Source organism: Rhinatrema bivittatum, chromosome 8, assembly GCF_901001135.1.
Source record: "Rhinatrema bivittatum chromosome 8, aRhiBiv1.1, whole genome shotgun sequence".
NCBI lineage: Eukaryota > Metazoa > Chordata > Amphibia > Gymnophiona > Rhinatrematidae > Rhinatrema > Rhinatrema bivittatum.
Genome location: NC_042622.1, coordinates 69,078,325 through 69,096,240, shown reverse-complemented (window position 1 = coordinate 69,096,240; position 17,916 = coordinate 69,078,325). Strand labels below are relative to the sequence as shown.

Sequence of the window (17,916 nt, the reverse complement as noted above, 5' to 3'; positions counted from 1 at the left end):
AGTTAATGATCCTACCAAGAGCTCTTCTGCTGACCACCATCCCATCCACCAGTGGGATGACCATGTTGAATTTCCCAGTAGCTCCTTGCACTTTTACCCGGAATAAGCCAGTATTTAAGGGGTGGATAAAAATAACAGGAACCTCTTTTTCAGGTATGTTTGTCCTGGAAAGGGAAAAAAATATACTTTATCAAAGTAATGGTGCAACATGTCTTTACAGTGAGGGGGAACATGAAAAGTATTTTAACATACATAATTGCACTTTTATTTTAAAGTACTGATGTGGGTGCACAAGGCCCAATTGTAGGCATGAGTTGTGATAAAGAGCAGCAAAGACTCAGTGAAACACTTTTTGACAAGTTGCACAAAAAGTTATTATTCAGGTTCTTCTAAGTTTTTTGGGTTCTGATCATAAGTAGCTTTATAATTAATAAGTATTCTATAGCATTTATGCTTCAGTTTTGTACTTTGCTTATACTAAACAGGGCAGATGCCGCAGAAGGGGAGATGTTAGATAGAAGCTGAAAAGATACTAGCCCACAGTATTACAGAATGAGAAATTACTACTTACCTGATAATTTCCTTTTCTTTATAGGGCAGTCAGATGAATCCAGAACAAGTAGGTTATGCACCTCTGCCAGCAGATGAAGATGGAGCAAACTGATGTCACAGTACGTATAGCCCTGCAGTGACATCAGCCTACCAGTATTGTCTTCAAAAGCAACTGTGGACAGACTAGCAAAATTCTTGATTAAAAACAAGTTACCACTTCAATATTCAGCCAACAGACAACACTGAGCTCAGGCAAGAATGTATAAACATAAGACTAGGGACTGTGGATTAACACTTACTAGTAATCCCTGTAACACAGTCACACAAGAGGACCATAATGCAATCATTCGGCAGCCACAGGAGGGAAGCTGGATTCATCTGACTGTCCTAAAGAAAAGGAAATTATCAGGTGAGTAGTAATTTCTCATTTCTTAGCATCCAGTCAGATGAATCCAGAACAAGCGAGATGTACCCAAGCTACTTCCGAATAAGACCGGAGGCTGTCCGCGGTCCATTCAATACCGCACATGCAAAGGCCGCATCCTCCTGGGCCTGCACATCCAGACGATAATACCTGGAAAAGTTATGTAAGGAGGATCACAATGCAGCTCGGCAAATGTTGACAGGGGACAACAATTTAACTTCTGCCCATGACACTGCTTGAGCCCTAGTCTGACTAGGTAATGGCTTCCCTGCATCCACGTATGCAGCCGTATGTATCTCCTTAATCCAGTGAACTATCGAGGGCCACGAGGCCGGCTCTCCCTGTCTAGTACCACCGTGAAGAACAAATAGGTGATCTGACTTCCAGAAAGCTTAGAAACCTCCAGATACCTGACAATATGTGTCTTGACATCCAAGGGTCGCAACAGATGTTACTGCTCTGCATCTCTCTCTCTGTCCAGAGATGGCAGGGAGATGGACTGACTCAAGTGAAACTCAGTGACCACCTTTGGTAAAAAGGAACAGTACGTAGCTCCTGGAGTCACCTGAAGGAAAGGTTCATGGCAAGACAAGGCTTGGAGTTCAGAAACCCTATGTGCAGAGCAAATCACCACAAGGAACACCATTTTCAAGGTCAGTAACCTCAAAGTCAGGGTACACAGTGGTCTAAACGTATGGCCTGCCAAGAAATCCAATACTAAATTAAGACTCCAAAGGGGCACAGGAAACTGCAAGGGATGACGAAGATGGTTCACTCCTTTCAGAAAACGAGCCACATCAGAATGAGTCGACAAAGATCCATCATTTACCTGATCCCTGAAACAGGCAAGAGCTATTAATTGCATCTTCAAGGAACTGAGAGCCAAGCCTTTATTCAAGCCATCCTGCAAAAATTCCAAAATGAGCAGAATCTTGACTAAGGAAGGAAGAGTACTGCAATCCTCACACCAAGTCTCACACACTTCTCCAACCCACACATAGGCCAAGGAAGTGGAGAAATTTCTAGCTCTCAATTAGGTGGCAATCATCATCACAGAGTATCCCTGCTTCAGCAAGTGAGCCCTTTCAAGGACCATACATTAAGACAAAATCGAGTTGGATCTTCATGAATGACAGGTCTCTGCTGCAACAGGGTCCTGTGCGCCTGAAGTCGAAGAGGCAAATTCACCAGGAGCCTCCGCAGATCTGCATACATACCATGGTCTCCTGGGCCAGTCTGCAGCTACCAAGAGCAACATCCCTCTGTGGCGCTTGATCCTCCAAACCAATCTGCCCAACATGGGCCATGGAGGAAAGGCATACAGTAACTTGTCTTCCAGCCACTCCTGCACTAGGGCATCGATCCCCAATGACTTTGAATCTCTCCTGTGGCTGAAGAATCGTGGAACTTTCACATTGTGCAAAGTTGCCAAGAAGTCTAGGAATGAAAGACCCCAGCGGTCCAGAATCAGCTGAAATGCCTCATCTGACAACGCCCATGCTCCTGGATTCAGACTCTCCCTGCTGAGAAAGTCTGCCCGTACGTTGACTCTTCCTTCTGCGTGTGAGGCTGAGATTATCTGGAGATGAACTTCTGCCCATTCCATAAATTGATCTATTTTCAGTGACACTAGTTGGCTCTTGGTACCTCCCTGATGATTGATGTAAGCCACAGTCGTTGCATTGTCAGACATTATTCGGAGCAATTGACACTGCAGCCTGTTGCTGAACTGTAAACATGCCAACTGGACCGCCCTGGCTTCCAGTCGATTGATGTTCCAGAGAGACTCTTCTGCATTCCAGTGTCCTTGTGCTGTCAGCTCCCGACAGTGAGCTCCCCAATCAAGGAGACTCACATCTATTGTCAGTACTAGCCAGTCCAGTGGGGCTAGAACGACTCCCCTCCTTAGATGATCCGCCTGCAGCCACCACTGCAGTTGGGAAGGACACCTCCATCGGCAAGTGGAGCCGAATCGAATAGTCCTGAAACTGTGGGTTCCACCGAGAAAGCAGGGAGCATTGCAGAGGATGCATATGCACCCTTGCTCACAGTCCCACTTCTAGGGTTGCCGCCATTAAGCCAAGTACCTGCAGGTAAGACCACACAGTTGGGCGCAGTGTGTTCATCAACAGATGGAGCTGCGTCAGCAACTTCTGAATTCGAGCTTCTGGCAGGAAAACCTTGCTCAGCTTCATGTCAAACCAAACCCTGAGGTATTACAACTGTTTGCTTTTTTGATTGCCACAGCATGCTGGGCCGACAATTTCAAGTATGATGCCTAGATCTCTTTCCTGGGTGGTAACTCCTAAGATAAAACCTAACATTGTGAAACTACAGCAAGGGTTATTTTTCCCTATATGCATCACTTTGCACTTGTCTACGTTTAATTTCATCTTCTATTTTGAAGCTCAATCTTCCAGTCTCACAAGATCCTCCTGCATTTCATCACAATCCACTGTTTACCTTTTTCCACTGTGAAAACTGACCATTTAATTCTACTCTCTGTTTCCTGTCTTTTAACCAACTTGCAATCCACAAAAGGACATCACCTCCTATCCCATGACTTTGTAGTTTTCTTAGAAGCCTCTCATGCGGGACTTTGTCGAATGCCTTCTGAAAATCCAAATACACCACATCTAACAGTTCACCTTTGTCCACATGTTTATTCACCTCTTCAAAAACATGTAGAAGGAACCTTCAGGCTGATACAGTACAGATACAGTACAGACGGAGCGCACTGTTAGCCGGCATTTGGATGCGCGTTTTGAACGTGCTAGCTTTACCCCTTATTCAGTAAGGGGTAATAGTGCATCCAAAACGCGGGTCCAAACCCCCCCCCCCCCCGAACCTAATAGCGCCCGCACCATGCAAATGCATGTTGATGGCCCTATTAGGTATCCCCGCGCGATTCAGAAAGCAAAATGTGCAGCCAAGCTGCTTTTCAGAAATTAGCGCCTACCCAAAGGCAGGCGCTAATTTCTCCAGGCACGGGGAAAGTGCACAGAAAAGCAGTAAAAACTGCTTTTCTGTGCACCCTCCGACTTAATATCATGACGATATTAAGTCGGAGGTCCTGAAAGTTTAAAAAAGTAAAAAATAAAAAAAAAATTTTAAAATGGGCCCGCGGCTCGAAAACCGGACGCTCAATTTTGCCGGCGTCTGGTTTCCGCACCCGCTTCCGTCAAAAAAAGAGGTGCTAGGGACGTGGTAGTGTTCATAGCGCCTCTTTTTACTACCGGGCCTAATTTTAATAAATTCAACTAGGGAATTGCGCGCACAGGAGTGTGGCCTGGGCGCTCGCCCGCTCTCCCGTGTTTTTACTGTATCGGCCCGCTTGAGAGCTATGTTCACCCTTTTCAAATCCAAGATGGGACGGTACATGCCCTCCTTTTGGGAATGATGAAATAAATGGAATAGCAGCCTGCCCCCCATTCCTCCAGAAGGACTGTGACAATGGCTCTCAGCGTGCGAAGATGACTGATAATTTCTTGCACTACGATCTTCTTTTTCTCATAGGTGCCCAGGGAGACGATGAACAAGTCTTGAGGGGTTGAGCAAATTCTAAAGCGTAACATTGCTTTATCACACTTAAGACCTACTGGTCTGACATGATCTTGGTCCATTCCTCGTAACAAAAGGCCAACCGACCCCCTATAAGAGGAATCGAAGAATGGACCAGCCTTGCTTCATTGGGCAGACTTGGATTCACCACTGCTCTGGGCAGAGCCATCTCTACCCCACCTCCGCCCATGAAAGGATTGGTTCCAGAATGGTTGCCTTGCCAAAGACTGCCTCTGGGAGCCACTTAAAGATCTATTAGGCCAAAAACGCTTATCCCCTCTGAAACGAGAGCATGAAGGAAAGGATCCTCTCCCTTTCGGCTTATCTTCAGGCAATTTGTGAGTCTTATTCTCCCTGAGAAGTTTAATCATCTCCTCCAAGTCCTGACCAAAGAGCAACTTCCCTTTGAAGGGCAAGGCTCCCAAATGCAACTTGGATGAAATATCTGCCGACCGATTCCTCACAGTTGTTTCCAGGCCGAGACCGCCAACTTCATGGTCCTGGATGAAGTTCTAATAAGGTCATATAATGCATCAGCTGCATAGACCACCACAGTTTCCAGCCATGCTGCCTGCTTTGCCTCAGAGTCCGACGAGGATTTTCTGCCTGTCTCTGCTGTATCCAATGCAGACTTGCTCGCTGCATAAAACTGCTGCACACCGCCACTCGTATGCCAAGACCTCAAATATCTTCTTGAGGTGAACTTCTAGCTTCCTATCCTGAAGGTCTTTCAGCGTCGTAGAACCTGCCACTGGAATGATCGTATTCTTAATAACAGCTGAAACCGAGGCATCCACCTTTGGGATCTTCAGGAGCTCAAGCGTACCCTCTGGTAAGGGATATAACTTGTCCATGGCTCTGCTAAACTTCAAGCTGGTGTCAGAAGTATCCCACTCCCTAAATACCAACTTACCGACTGATTTGTGGAAGGGGATGGCCTTCGCTGGACCCTGAAGGCTGTCCATGACTGGATCCACCTCTTCCTGATCAGATTCCTCTTGTAGAATTTTTAAACCCAATTCCTCCAGAACATAGGGTATCAGAGGACTCAGCTCCTCCTTGTAAAAGAGCCGCACCACTTTAGGATCATCCCCTTCCATGGCTGGGGCTTTCCCCCGCACCTCATCCGGATCGCAATCCACAAAATCTGGATCCACGTCCTGCTGCTTCTGCACTGGCGGTTCCCCACTCTCTAAAACCTCAGAGGAACTATCTGCTGCGTCCGGCAGAACCGGGGCTGCAGGAACTCTCCAAACTCCTGTAGCCCCCAGAGTTTTAACCCTCTTAGAAAGCCCAGGGCACACCGGCACCACTTGCGCAGTCCTATGCCGCTCTGCGGCCTTCCAGGCTCTATAAGCCCTGTGTAACACTAGGACAAAATTGGCAGAAAATTCAGAAGAGCCACCTGACTTTCCCAGCAGGTCTTTCTCACTGCTTAAGTGATTTTCCACAGTGTTATGACCTCCCCCAGAGGTCCTAACCTTCGGGGACAAAGGAAGAGGGAAATCCTCTTCCCCTCCGCAGCCTGCGAAACAGCCGAGGAGGAGAAAATGGCTGTTCCCACTTATAGTGGGAACGGGCCGTCTGCCGGCTGTCTTGCACGAGCGAGCCTACTGGGCTTGCGGCACCTGCCCAAAATGGTTGCTATCGCTGACGTGCTCTCTCCCCCAGAGAGGCACTTAGAGCATTTACCGTCCCTGGAAAGATGTGTGCTTGAGTCTCTATATATAGAGCAGCTCAAGCCGCATAGCATTGTAGCAGGGCGCCAAGCCATGATGATCGCCAGCCGTTAGAGGAACAGGAAAGAGAAAACCGTCTGTACTGCAATAAGAAAGAGCTGCAAAAACAAGGAGCCGGTCTAAGCACTCACCGAACTCCAGAGGCTTACTGTCTGACAGAAGTTTTTAGTTTATTTATTTTTTAAACTTTAATCAGGCTTAGCAGCGCAACAAGCAAAGAAAAAGACCACTTCCCTGACACAGAAGACTGGCCTTGGGCTCTGTCCGTCCTCTGGGGGTGAAGGAATTGGACCACCAGCTATCTGCCCCTACCAGGGATAAAGGACCGAGCAATAAAGGGTTCCCAACCTCCTGCTCATCCGCCTCAATAGCCGGGGGGGGGGGGGGGGGGGGGGGGGGGGGGGAATTGCCCACTAGGACCTAACAAATCTCTGGGAGGCAATCTCCAAGAATCTTTTTTCCTTTTTATTTATTTTTTCTTCTTTTATCAGTCTCAAACTGCAGGTCTTGCACTTCCACTATCTGCTGGAGACAGAGAAATTCTGAGGGACTGCAGGTGGCACCTCGGCTTAGGTGGCAGTATCAGTGAAACTTTCTTGGTCTCCATCTACTGGAAGGGAGGCAAAACCCAGGAGTCTGGACTGATCTGGGTATGTACAGGGAAATACCATTTTAGCAATTTTCAAAAGCGCATGTATGAACTTAAATTGCACTTACATGCATAAAACCTATTGACAATTTATTGGCATAGATTACAGCAATTTTCAAAAGCCTACTTACACAAGTAAAGTGCATTTACATGTTCTCCATGTCGGTAGAGGTGGGGAGTCCGGTGGAATGGAGAGAAAGTTCAGATGATAACCCTGAGCAATTATCGCCAGGACCCACTGGTCTGAGGTGATTGAGTGCCACCTGTTGTTGAAATGGCACAATCGACCTCCCACTGGTATGTGGGGCAGTGGAAGCTGGCTGCTGCTCTCTAAGCAGGAGTCAAAAGCCGGAAGCAGGACCTGGTTGAGAAAGTGCTTGCGGTTTTTGTTTTCGTGTCTGACGAGACTGGGTTTTTTGAAACAGTCTCGTAGAATGGGTTACAGCTGATGGCGGGTAGGATTTCTTTGGGTGGAAGAATGACTTCTTAGAGTCCTTTCGGAAGGGCTGTTTTGAAGAGTACTCAGAAGCCATCAGAGAGAGCTGTCTTAGGGTCTCATGATGGTCCTTGAGTTCCGCCACCGTTTGTTGAATCTGCTCGCCAAACAGATTATTTCCTACACAAGGCAGGTCGGATAATCTGTCTTGTACTTCAGGGCGAAGGTCGGAAGACTTGAGCCAGGCCCATCGTCCTGCTGAGATGGCAGCTGCAGATACCCTGGTAGCAGTGTCAAAGATATCGTAAGATGATCTGATCTCATACTTGCCTGCCTCAAAACCCTTGTTTACTAGGGTTTGGAGTTGATCTTGAAATTGCTGAGGCAGGGAGTCTGTCAAGTCTTGTATCTGCTTAAATAAGACCCTATTATATTGGGTCATATAGAGCTGATAAGAGGCAATTCTGGAGATGAGCATTGATCCCTGGAAGACACGGTGACCAATGGCATCTAGAAATTTCTGTTCCTTGCCTGGGGGAAAGGAAGTGTGAGGTTTTGATCTCCTTGCCCTTTTCTGGGCAGATTCTACAACCACAGATTGGTGATCCAATTGAGGTTTGTGAAAGCCTGGAGCTGACTGTACGAGATAGGTGGTGTCAGCTTTCCCGTTGACTGGAGCAACAGAGCCAGGATGGTTCCCAGATCTTTTTGAGGAGATCCAGAAGAACCTGGTGGATAGGGATGGAGGTTATTTCCTTGGGAACATCCAGGAATTGTAGCAATTCCATCATTTGATGCCTATCGTCCTGTTCCGTCTGTAATTGGAAGGGAACCAATTCAGACATCTCCTTCACAAAATTTATAAAGGAAAGGTCCTCTGGAGGAGAACGCTTTCTGCTTTCAGTAGGTGAAGGTGGTGAAGGCAAATCATCGGTGTCTGGTGAAGAATCATCAGTCCAGGTATCATAGGGATCAGCGCCTGCTCCTCTAGGGACTAGAGGAGAACGGGGCGGTGGGATCCCTGAAGGTCCTGGTCTAGGCTCCGAAGGACTCGAAGGAATAACCGGAGGCACTGATGAAGGCATCGAAGGCACCAGTGCAGGCATCGAGGGCATCGATGGATGGCTCGGTGGCGCCGGACGTATCGGCACCGATGGCTCTGGCATCGGTAGAACTCCTGATGGAGGGATGCGGAACGGTGTTTCTCCTCCTGATGACAAACTAAGCGGGGAGGGCACTAGAGCCATCGGTGACCCAGGGTCCTTCGGTGGGAAAAGCGGCCATGAGTGCTTCCATCCTCGAGAGCAGTGGTGCCAACGCTGCTGGAATTGGGTCGGTGGTCGGTTCCGGAGGAACTTGGAGTCAATGCATCGCCTTGTCGATGGCCTCCTGAACCATCCGGTCCAGTTCTTCTCGGAGACCTGGAGCAAGCAGCCCCGGCTCCGGAACAGAAGGAGGCAGAGGCATAGCTGGAGGGACCACCGTTAAAGGCGGAGTCGCGGTTCCCGATACCCTGTTGGGTGAGGGTTGCCTCGGTAACCCGGTCGCCGAAAAGGTCGGTGCCTTTTCTGGACGGGGTTTATTCGACGGTGGCTCAGACAATGGCGAGGTCGATGATTTCGCTCCTTCAATGGCCCGAGACTTTCGATGCCGGTGGCAATGTTTATCTCTATGATCCCCACGGTCCTGAGGGGGAGTAGAGGGTGTTAAAGGCCGAGAAGTTGTCGATGCCGGACGGTCATCGGCCGGAGTTCGATACTGGCGCGAAGTTGACGGTGCTGGTTCTGACGATGTCGATGCGATGGACGGCGTCGGGGTTTGAGCACGGAAGAGAAGTTCCATTTTCTCCATTCTAGCCTTGCGACCTTTTGGTGTCATTAGGGCACATTTGGTGCAGGTTAGGACATCGTGCTCACATCCGAGACACATTACACAGACTTTGTGGGGGTCTGTGATGGACATGGTGCGATTACAGTCCGTGCACCGGCGGAACCCCGACGCCATGGCCATGAAAAAATTGAGCTGCAGTATGGTCGACACCCAGTAGGACGCGAGGGCCAAACTAGACTATAATCAACGGAAAATGGGTAAAAACTTACCGGAGTACCGCAGCTTGAAAAAGTTGAAGGAGGGACCTCTGTGGGCTAAATTAAATTTTAGTAATTCCATGAGGAAAATTCCTGTCAGGAATCTCTGCAGAGCTCCTTTACTGCTTCGCGGAAAAAAGAAGACTGAAGGGGGACCCCTGCTGGCTGCAGGGTTAGTGCCATGTTGGGCATGCCCAGTAGGGGCCAATCAAAGTTCTGGAAACTTTGACAAAAGTGTTCCGTGATTGGGATAATTCCTGTGATGTCACCCATATGTGAAGACTACCATCCTGCTTGTCCTGTGAGAAAAGTACAATCCTATAATGTTCATGTCTTTTCCAACGGCCGAATTGTTGCATCACATGAAATGAGAGATTTAGTTAAGCTGTGAAGAAGGATAAGCCTTAAACAAGCTACTCCAAGACATAAGGAGACAAAGAAAATTTTACATTTCAAATACATGAAAAAATTAAAAAAAAAAAAAAAAAAAAAAGGGAATAAGGATTTTGATAATAAAAGAACAGAGGTTTTTGGGACCTATGACTGTAACAACTGGTGTTGACCATAAGAAAAAGCATAAGGTCTGAACCAGTGCTAAAGGTCTTTTCCACTCAAAAGAAGACATTTTCATTAAAAACCTTTATATTGAATATAAGTTTGATTTTCTAGAAATATGCAGCTTTTCAAAAACAATTTGTTTCAGTAAAAGCAAGACATTATTCTTTATAACACTAGCTAGTTGTTCTAATTGTTATTAGTTACTAGTGTTTCCCTAATGGTTTGATACATACATACCAGAATCACCTCTGTCATATCATTATAGCACTCAAAAAAAAACCCCAACAAAAAAATCATTAGCAGACACATTACAACCCATACCTGACTGAAGCATTACTGTTAGTTGCTGTTTCTATGCCAGTACTGGTCTCTGATAACAGATCAGAGAGGGGAAAGTTTTCTGCAGGAAAATAAACATATACATTTGAATTTAGTAGCAGTCATTTTACAGGAATCACAGAAAAGCAGACTACTACACATTGTCTTAAAATATCAATTTGCCTTTCTTGGCTTGTTTTCTCTACTAACTAGTATTAATTCATTTTATTTCTCCCAAAACAGTTCACATATTTTTATATTTTGGGAAATAGTATACACCCATTATTTCTGCCCACAGTCTCATATGCAGATGTAAGAGGACATTGCCTTCTCCTCCACTGAGGTCACTGTTACCATGCTAGTCCCATACCTACATATGCATATATAGCAGTCTTAGCATGGGCTTCTGATTGCAAACAGTGCTGCAGCACCACAGCTTGTGGAAGAGATTAAATAGAAGGAACTTTCAAAGCAACCTACTTACTTCACCTCCATTGTGATTTTTGTCTTATTCTGAAGGGAAGAATCTTAGCTGGCTCATACCAATGACAATTAAGCGAAAAAATGATTTTAGTAGTTTTTCTGCTTTCACTTAGAGTAATGCCCTTGATCACGAATAGCAATAATTACAATGGAAACCACTGAATAATTACATTAATTTGAAAAAGAACTATCAGCTACCTAGATCATCATACTGCTCGATCCAGACTACAGCCACTTTGGTCTCAGGTCCCATAGGAGGAATTGTCCGGCCAGAAGGTACCTTCTTCACCTTGGATGTAGGACTCAGCTGGTGGAAACCCAAGAGAAAGAACATCTCCATTACACATAGAAAAATGCAGGGGGGAAAACATGTTACTGAAGAGGGATCACCAGAACTGAAGCTGAAAATTAATTTTATCTCCAGTCCCAAATCTACGTAAGCTAATTTACTAACACTGATGTGCTGTGGATGACTTTTTACTGCAACTATAACTTTAATTTAATTTTTATATTATGCTTCCTAAGGACTGAGGCCTAAAGGTTTCATAAACTTATAAAAGTCTTGGCTGATTCAAACAGCAATTCATTTATTTAAAATTTTATTTTTTTTAAACTTTGAATTCTGTATAATCCATATAATTTTCCATGGATTAAACTTTGAATTGTTTTAGTTCTGTTTATTTATTATGAGGTTCATATTCAGTAGGTTGGTTGGTGGACAAGTCATCTGGCTAAAGATAGCCGGATAAATTGTCCTATATATTCAGCAGAATAAATGTCATGCTGAACATACCAGCCTAATATTATCCAGCTCCTGGCTCGCATAAAAAATAGTATCAGGGAAAGATGGGGAGGGGCAGGAGGATTGGGGGGGGGGGGGGGCAAGGCACCACTAGTCTTTCTTGTGGGTGAGCAGGAAGGGGAGGGAGGCAGCCCAAATGTATTTCTAAGTCAGAAATGGGACCGGAGTCGGCATATAATAGCGGCCCCTTTCAAAGCTGCTACAAAGATTTGGGGGTGGCGGGTTGAAAAACATGGCCTAGCAGGGCCTTACTAATAATGCTTTGGGGTGTGGAGGGAGGGGCTTGCTCTGATGATACTCTGTATTCTTAGGTGAGGGCAGCACTACCTAGCTGGATATCTTTTAAATATATCCAGTTAAGTAGCACTTATCCGGCCACACAAGCCGGTTAACTTTAGACCTGCTTCTGAGCTGGATATCTCTGCCCTTCCCTAGAATGCCCTCGAAGAGCACCTCTTTTATCTGTCTATAATTTAGACGGATAAATGGCTAAATATACCTCATTTGCCATTTAGACAGATAACGTTTGAGTTATCCATTTAAATGGCTTTTTAAAATTGACCCCTACAAGTTTTAGTTTACTGAGTATTTATGCTGATATTGCTTTGTGTATAGTATATCTCTTATTTTTATAACTATATTTTATATTTGCCTGTTATTTTCACATCTTTTTCAATGTTCTTATTTTGCTGTGACCAGCCTAGGGGGCTGCTTGGTTACAATTGTATGGGTTATAAATGTAATTAAATGCAATAAAAAATAAAACGCACCCGCTGTGAAGAAGTGAGACTGTCTGTGTTATTTGGGAAGAGTTCCAGTGTTAGTGATGGTTGTTTCAGTATCCCAGGCAGAAGGTCCATATTTAAGTCCCCTTCCAGGTCAGAGACTGTACTTTCTAAGGAATCAGCTGTGAAATGAAGGGACAGACACACGACCAGTTTACTCTTCAGCTCTTACTGGATGGAGACCTCAATTCTTTTTACACAAGAACACTCCTGCATAGAATCCAATCTCTGCTTTACAGGTATGATATAGTAATTGCCTTTAAGAGAGACATTAGGTACAATCTGCATTATTAAAAGGAGTGTGAGATTATATGGACCGTATTTATTGTCTGTAATAAGATATGGATTCATATAAACAGATTTATTTATAACAATACTTATGGTCAACTGTACCACAGCAACATGTCACCCATGTGTGCATAAAAATATAACAGAACAATATATGATGAGAAATTGAGCCCATTTCTGTGGCTTCAGAGACCCAGGAGTAGAAGCTTGCAAGGTTGGGCAGCATCATTGCAAGCACCAGTTCAACCACTTGCAAAAGGCCAAACTTTAAAAAATGAGTGGAAATAAACAAAGCAGAGTTCATTTGGAGCCCAGGGTTTCAAGACAGGTAAGACTGACACCAAAAGGTTTGCAGTACCACCACGCAAGCCATGATCCTGGAAGCTTTTAGTGCAAGCACAAACTCTGAGAGGGAAGAAGGGGATAATGCCAAGACTCTCCTATTTTTTCACACTCCTCAAATCCACAGCTTTTCTGAGGAACGTGAAATGCACTAGGTTGAAACACTCCTTGTCTATTTTTGATTGTCCACATGATTATATATATGTATCAAGAGTGTGCATAAATCCCTAAATTCATGCTACTGGATATTTCTGTACGAAGAATTATCATTCCTGCCTCATCAGACCTTGATCTGTCTGGAGATAAAGACGATAGTGGGGGTTGGTTGGAGCGGGTGGCAGGGACCTGAGGTTCCTCAGTACTGGATACTCTGGTTTGGGGGGGGGGGGGTAGATTGAGTTTCATTTGCCCAACATGTTGGTGTGTTTCTTCCGTGGACTGTGCATGTGCAGGAGGCAACTGGTGTGTGCTATTTGCAAATGGCTTGCATTAATTGCCTCCAGCAGACCTTGGGAGAAACACACAAACTGGAAGGGCACAGAATGGCATGGAATTATCTTTTGTATAGACAGAAAGATGTTCTTGTGTTTTGGTATTTAATTTTGCACTTACAGACTGCCTCTTTTGGACTGAGGAAAAATCCAAAGCGGTTTATAGCAATTAGAAACAGTAAATAACCATTACATCAGATTCATTATATTGTAACAATTTGCAGCAATTAAACAATATAGAGGGTAATTTTCAAAAGCATTTCCATAGTGCTTTACCCACAGAAATAGGCTTTTTAAAAACAGACGCCTGATGTGAGATAAATGTAAGCGTATGTATCCTGTTCAGGACTGAGCGGAAGTGTTCTTGGGGGCAGGGTTGGGAGTGGCACATAAGCCCACTCTGAAAATCTGTGTAATTTATGTGTGCGCTTGCCGATTAATTTGTGCACAATGTTACAAGATTATCCCACGTTAAATAATCAATACATCAGATACACTAAATATATAGGAATATTTCTGGAAGCCTAACATCAATCTAAAGAGAGGCAATCGCTGCAATCTACCTCGGTGTCACGTCATACACAGCTGAACAACCAACTGACACATCTATGCTCATTGCTCTTACATAAGGACTCCACTGGTGATGGAACCACAAAGGCGATTTCAGTGAGGGCATCAGCATAATACAGCACCTTCTTCTCACCATTAAAAATACTTCCACTTGTGTCGTCTGCTACAACTAATTCATCTGGAACGAGAGCAAAAACATAGATCACTTGATAGTTTTTAGTCATCCACCTCCCTCTCCCAGTGAACATACCGGCCATAGCAGATTCTACAACTGACCAATGACTGGAAGGGATTTGTTATTTAGTATGCTCCTATTTCACAGAATCCAATATTATGTTCAGTGTGGATTACAGGAACAACCCTTTTAAGGTTTCTCCGATGTCAACTGGTGATATCCAAGTTAAAAAGAACTTCCAAGATTATCTTGATACATTGTCTGCACAGATTACATCCTGTGAACTCCAGAAGGAAGCTTTCTTTGGCACAGTGCAAGTATTAAGAGCCCTTTTAGTACATTTGACAAACTGAGATCATACCTAACAAATACCCAAGTTGTATGCAAATGCAGAGGCGGTTCCAAGGGCACAAAATGCATTGTGTTTAAGATATGCCTGGATCTGGCCACAATATCAAAGCCTCAGAGCACAGTACAACTGCCTCAACTGGCCAAAGTGTACAAGGAGTCCTATAAAGCAGCATCTCTGAAGAATGTTACTACTCAAACGAGCTGAAAGTCAGTATTCAGCTCTGCTGTGGACACAAGCATGCACCTTACATTTCAAATATTCCAGGAGGGTATTGTGTTACGCTATTTTAAACAAACTCCACATTTTGTCTATTGCAGTATTCTAAGAGAATGGCTCAAACTACACCTTCCTTCCATTGTCACCTTCTCCACTAGCAACAGCTAAAGAGCAAAGTCTTTGGCAGTGGAGTTCTGCTCTTTTAACAATGTTGCTTAGTTTCTTCAAGAAACCCATAAATCAGGAAGTGATTATAATTCTTTTCAGTAAGATAAACAGTCACCTGGTGTGTCCCATAGCATGTATGGAATACCAGAAGATTAGTATTTTATTGTATTTATTTATTTTGTATCTCCTGCATGGCTCCCTCACCCTACAGTAGCAACATGCTTACAAACTGGTGAAAGAGTTATGTGTGGACCCATTTAAGTCTCACATCATGGGAGATGTCACAGTAGGCTCCCAAAGAGAAGTCACTTCCATAATGTTGCAGGGCCATCTCTATTCCCTGTGTCACTACTGGTGGTGTGGGACACAGAATTTTAATACAACGTTTACCATTTTTCCTTAAATTGGAAATTCTGCAAACTCCTTAAGCTTCTTTCTCCCACCTTAAGCAAAGGTAGGGTAAGGAATACTTTCGGGGAGTTGCTTCAACCCACCTGCATGATGAATGCATTCTGATGAATAATCTTACCTTGCTCCTGCCCTTCAAGGTCACTGCAACTATTAATTGACCAGCTGGTTGATGTATGCCCTGTCCAGCCAGGATGCTTGCCCACAGAGACTGGCCAGCCAAGAGACAACAGAAACTCGAGGAAATGAGGCTGAACATTGTTGGAAGACTCTACATTCTTCAGGATCTGAAAATATTACAATGTTACAGAAAAAAACATTTCTTTCAGTGAATCTCTCCCCTCCCTGTCTACCCTCTGCATTGTTCCCCTGCTTTCTTTTATGTTTCTTCCTTCCTGATGAGTGGTCCCTCCTATTTGCCCTTCAAATTCAGGAAACTTTATTGTCATAACAATTGGTACATGTGCTAACAAAGAACATAATGTGGCTAAAAAAATAGAAGAGAAAAAATATCCAATAAATATGATTTAAGGGTCTTGTTCCTGCCACTCTGTTGATCATGCTCCAAAACACATATTTGCTGGGAATGTAAGAGGCATCTGTTGATTAATTAGGGACCTCAGGTTTGCCTCTTGGTTAGCTTGGGCCATGGAAATACAAATTAATGGAGATAGCAAATGTTGCTTACCTGTAACAGGTGTTCTCACAGGACAGCAGGATGTTAGTCCAATCACGGAACACTTTTGTCAAAGTTTCTAGAACTTTGACTGGCACCTACTGGGTATGCCGAGCATGGCACTAACCCTGCAGCCAGCAGAGATCCCCTTTCAGTCTTGTTTAAAGCTACAGAAAGTGCCGAAAAATAAAATAAGAAAATGTAATGAACCCAACACTGCGGGTTGGGGGCGGGTTTCGTGAGGACTAACATCCTGCTGTTCTGTGAGAACACCTGTTACAGGTAAGCAACATTTGCTTTCTCACAGGACAAGCAGGATGGTAGTCCTCACATGTGGGCGAGTACCGAGCTGAGGATGTCCGAGAAATGCAACAAATGTACCCAAGATGTGCAACAGGCACAAGGACTGGGGTGGAATTTGGAAGAGGGCATCCTGAACGGGCAGGTGGAAGGGTGTTGGTACATCAGTAGTAAAAAGGTTGTGCAAGACAGACTGGTCGAAGATGGAATCTTGTCTTCCAGCCTTGTCTAAGAAATAATGGGCTGTAAAGGTATGGAGGGAACTCAAGGTAGCAGCCCTGCAAATGTCAGGAAGCGGAACCTAGCGTAAGTGTGCTACTGAAGTCACCATGGCCCTCACAGAGTGTGCTTTAACACGGTCTTGAAGCGGAATGCCTGCTTGTTGATAACAAAAGGATATACAGTCCGCTAACCAGGAGGAGAGAGTCTGCTTACCCATAAGCTGCCTCAATTTGATGGAATGGAAAGAGACAAACAATTGACTGCTTTTCCTGTGGGCAGCTGTACTGTCTAGATAGAATGCTAGAGCACGTTTACAGTCAAGGGTATGCAGAGCCTGTTCTCCTGGATTGGAGTGGGGCCTGGGAAAGAAGGTAGGCAGTATAATGGATTGATTAATGTGAAATTCCGATACTACTTTAGGTAAGAATTTAGGGTGAGTGCGGAGTACTGCCAGGTCCTGCAGAAGTTTAGTGTAAGGTGGCTAGGTAACTAGGGCCTGTAACTCGCTAACTCTGCTAGCAGATGTTATTGCCAAAAGAAAAATCATTTTTCATGTGAAATAGCGAAGATCACAGGATTGGAGAGGCTCGAATGGTGGTTTCATGAGCCGCCCCAAAACCAAATTGAGGTCCCAAGAAGGGGCCGGAGGGGCGCACTGGAGGCTTGAGGTGAAGCAAGCCCTTCAGAAAACGTGTTACGAAGGGTTGTACAGAAATAGGAAAGTCCCCGATACCTTTATGGAAGGCAGCCACTGCACTGACATGCATTCTGATGGAGGAAGTTTTTAGACCTGATTCTGACAAGTGCCAGAGATAGTCTAGAAACTTCATGGTGGAACAGGTAAAGGGATCAAGGGATTGAGAAGAACACCATGATTTAAACCTGTTCCATTTGTAAAGATAAGATTTTCTCGTGGAAGGCTTCCGTAAAGCAATCAGGACACGGGAAACTGGCTCCGAAAGGTTAAGTGGCTGAAGAATTAACCTTTCAACATCCAGGCCATCAGGGACAAGGCCTGAAGATTGGGGTGGCGTAGGCACCCGTCGTTCTGAGTGATCAGAAGCGGGTCCTTTCCCAAGGGAATGTGCCTGCGAATGGAGAGGTCCTGAAGTGTTGGAAACCACACTTGACGAGGCCAGTGAGGTGCTATCAGGATCATGCTTCCCTTGTCCTGATGTAACTTCAAGAGAGTCTTCGAGAGAAGTGGAAGTGGAGGGAATGCATATAGGAGAACGGTTGCCCATGAGAGGGAGAACGCATCTCTTGGCTGAAAGTGTTGGCTGCAAGTGAGAGAGCAAAAGTTCTCTACTTTGC

The 17,916-nt window shown here is 45.0% G+C and overlaps 1 protein-coding gene across 6 annotated transcripts in view; it reads right to left on the bottom strand.

Moving 5' to 3' along the window:
- The window catches only part of RALGAPB (Ral GTPase activating protein non-catalytic beta subunit), a 392,859-nt gene that overhangs the window by 9,826 nt on the left and 365,117 nt on the right, over positions 1 to 17,916 (bottom strand). For all 6 annotated transcript variants that reach the window (XM_029614592.1, XM_029614596.1, XM_029614594.1 and 3 more), the window contains 6 exons: positions 15,526 to 15,691; positions 14,141 to 14,263; positions 12,380 to 12,516; positions 11,006 to 11,114; positions 10,328 to 10,406; positions 16 to 164 (listed from right to left, as the gene is read on the bottom strand). In XM_029614592.1, the coding sequence (XP_029470452.1) occupies positions 16 to 164; positions 10,328 to 10,406; positions 11,006 to 11,114; positions 12,380 to 12,516; positions 14,141 to 14,263; positions 15,526 to 15,691 (763 nt within the window). The remainder of the gene's footprint in view (positions 1 to 15; positions 165 to 10,327; positions 10,407 to 11,005; positions 11,115 to 12,379; positions 12,517 to 14,140; positions 14,264 to 15,525; positions 15,692 to 17,916) is intronic.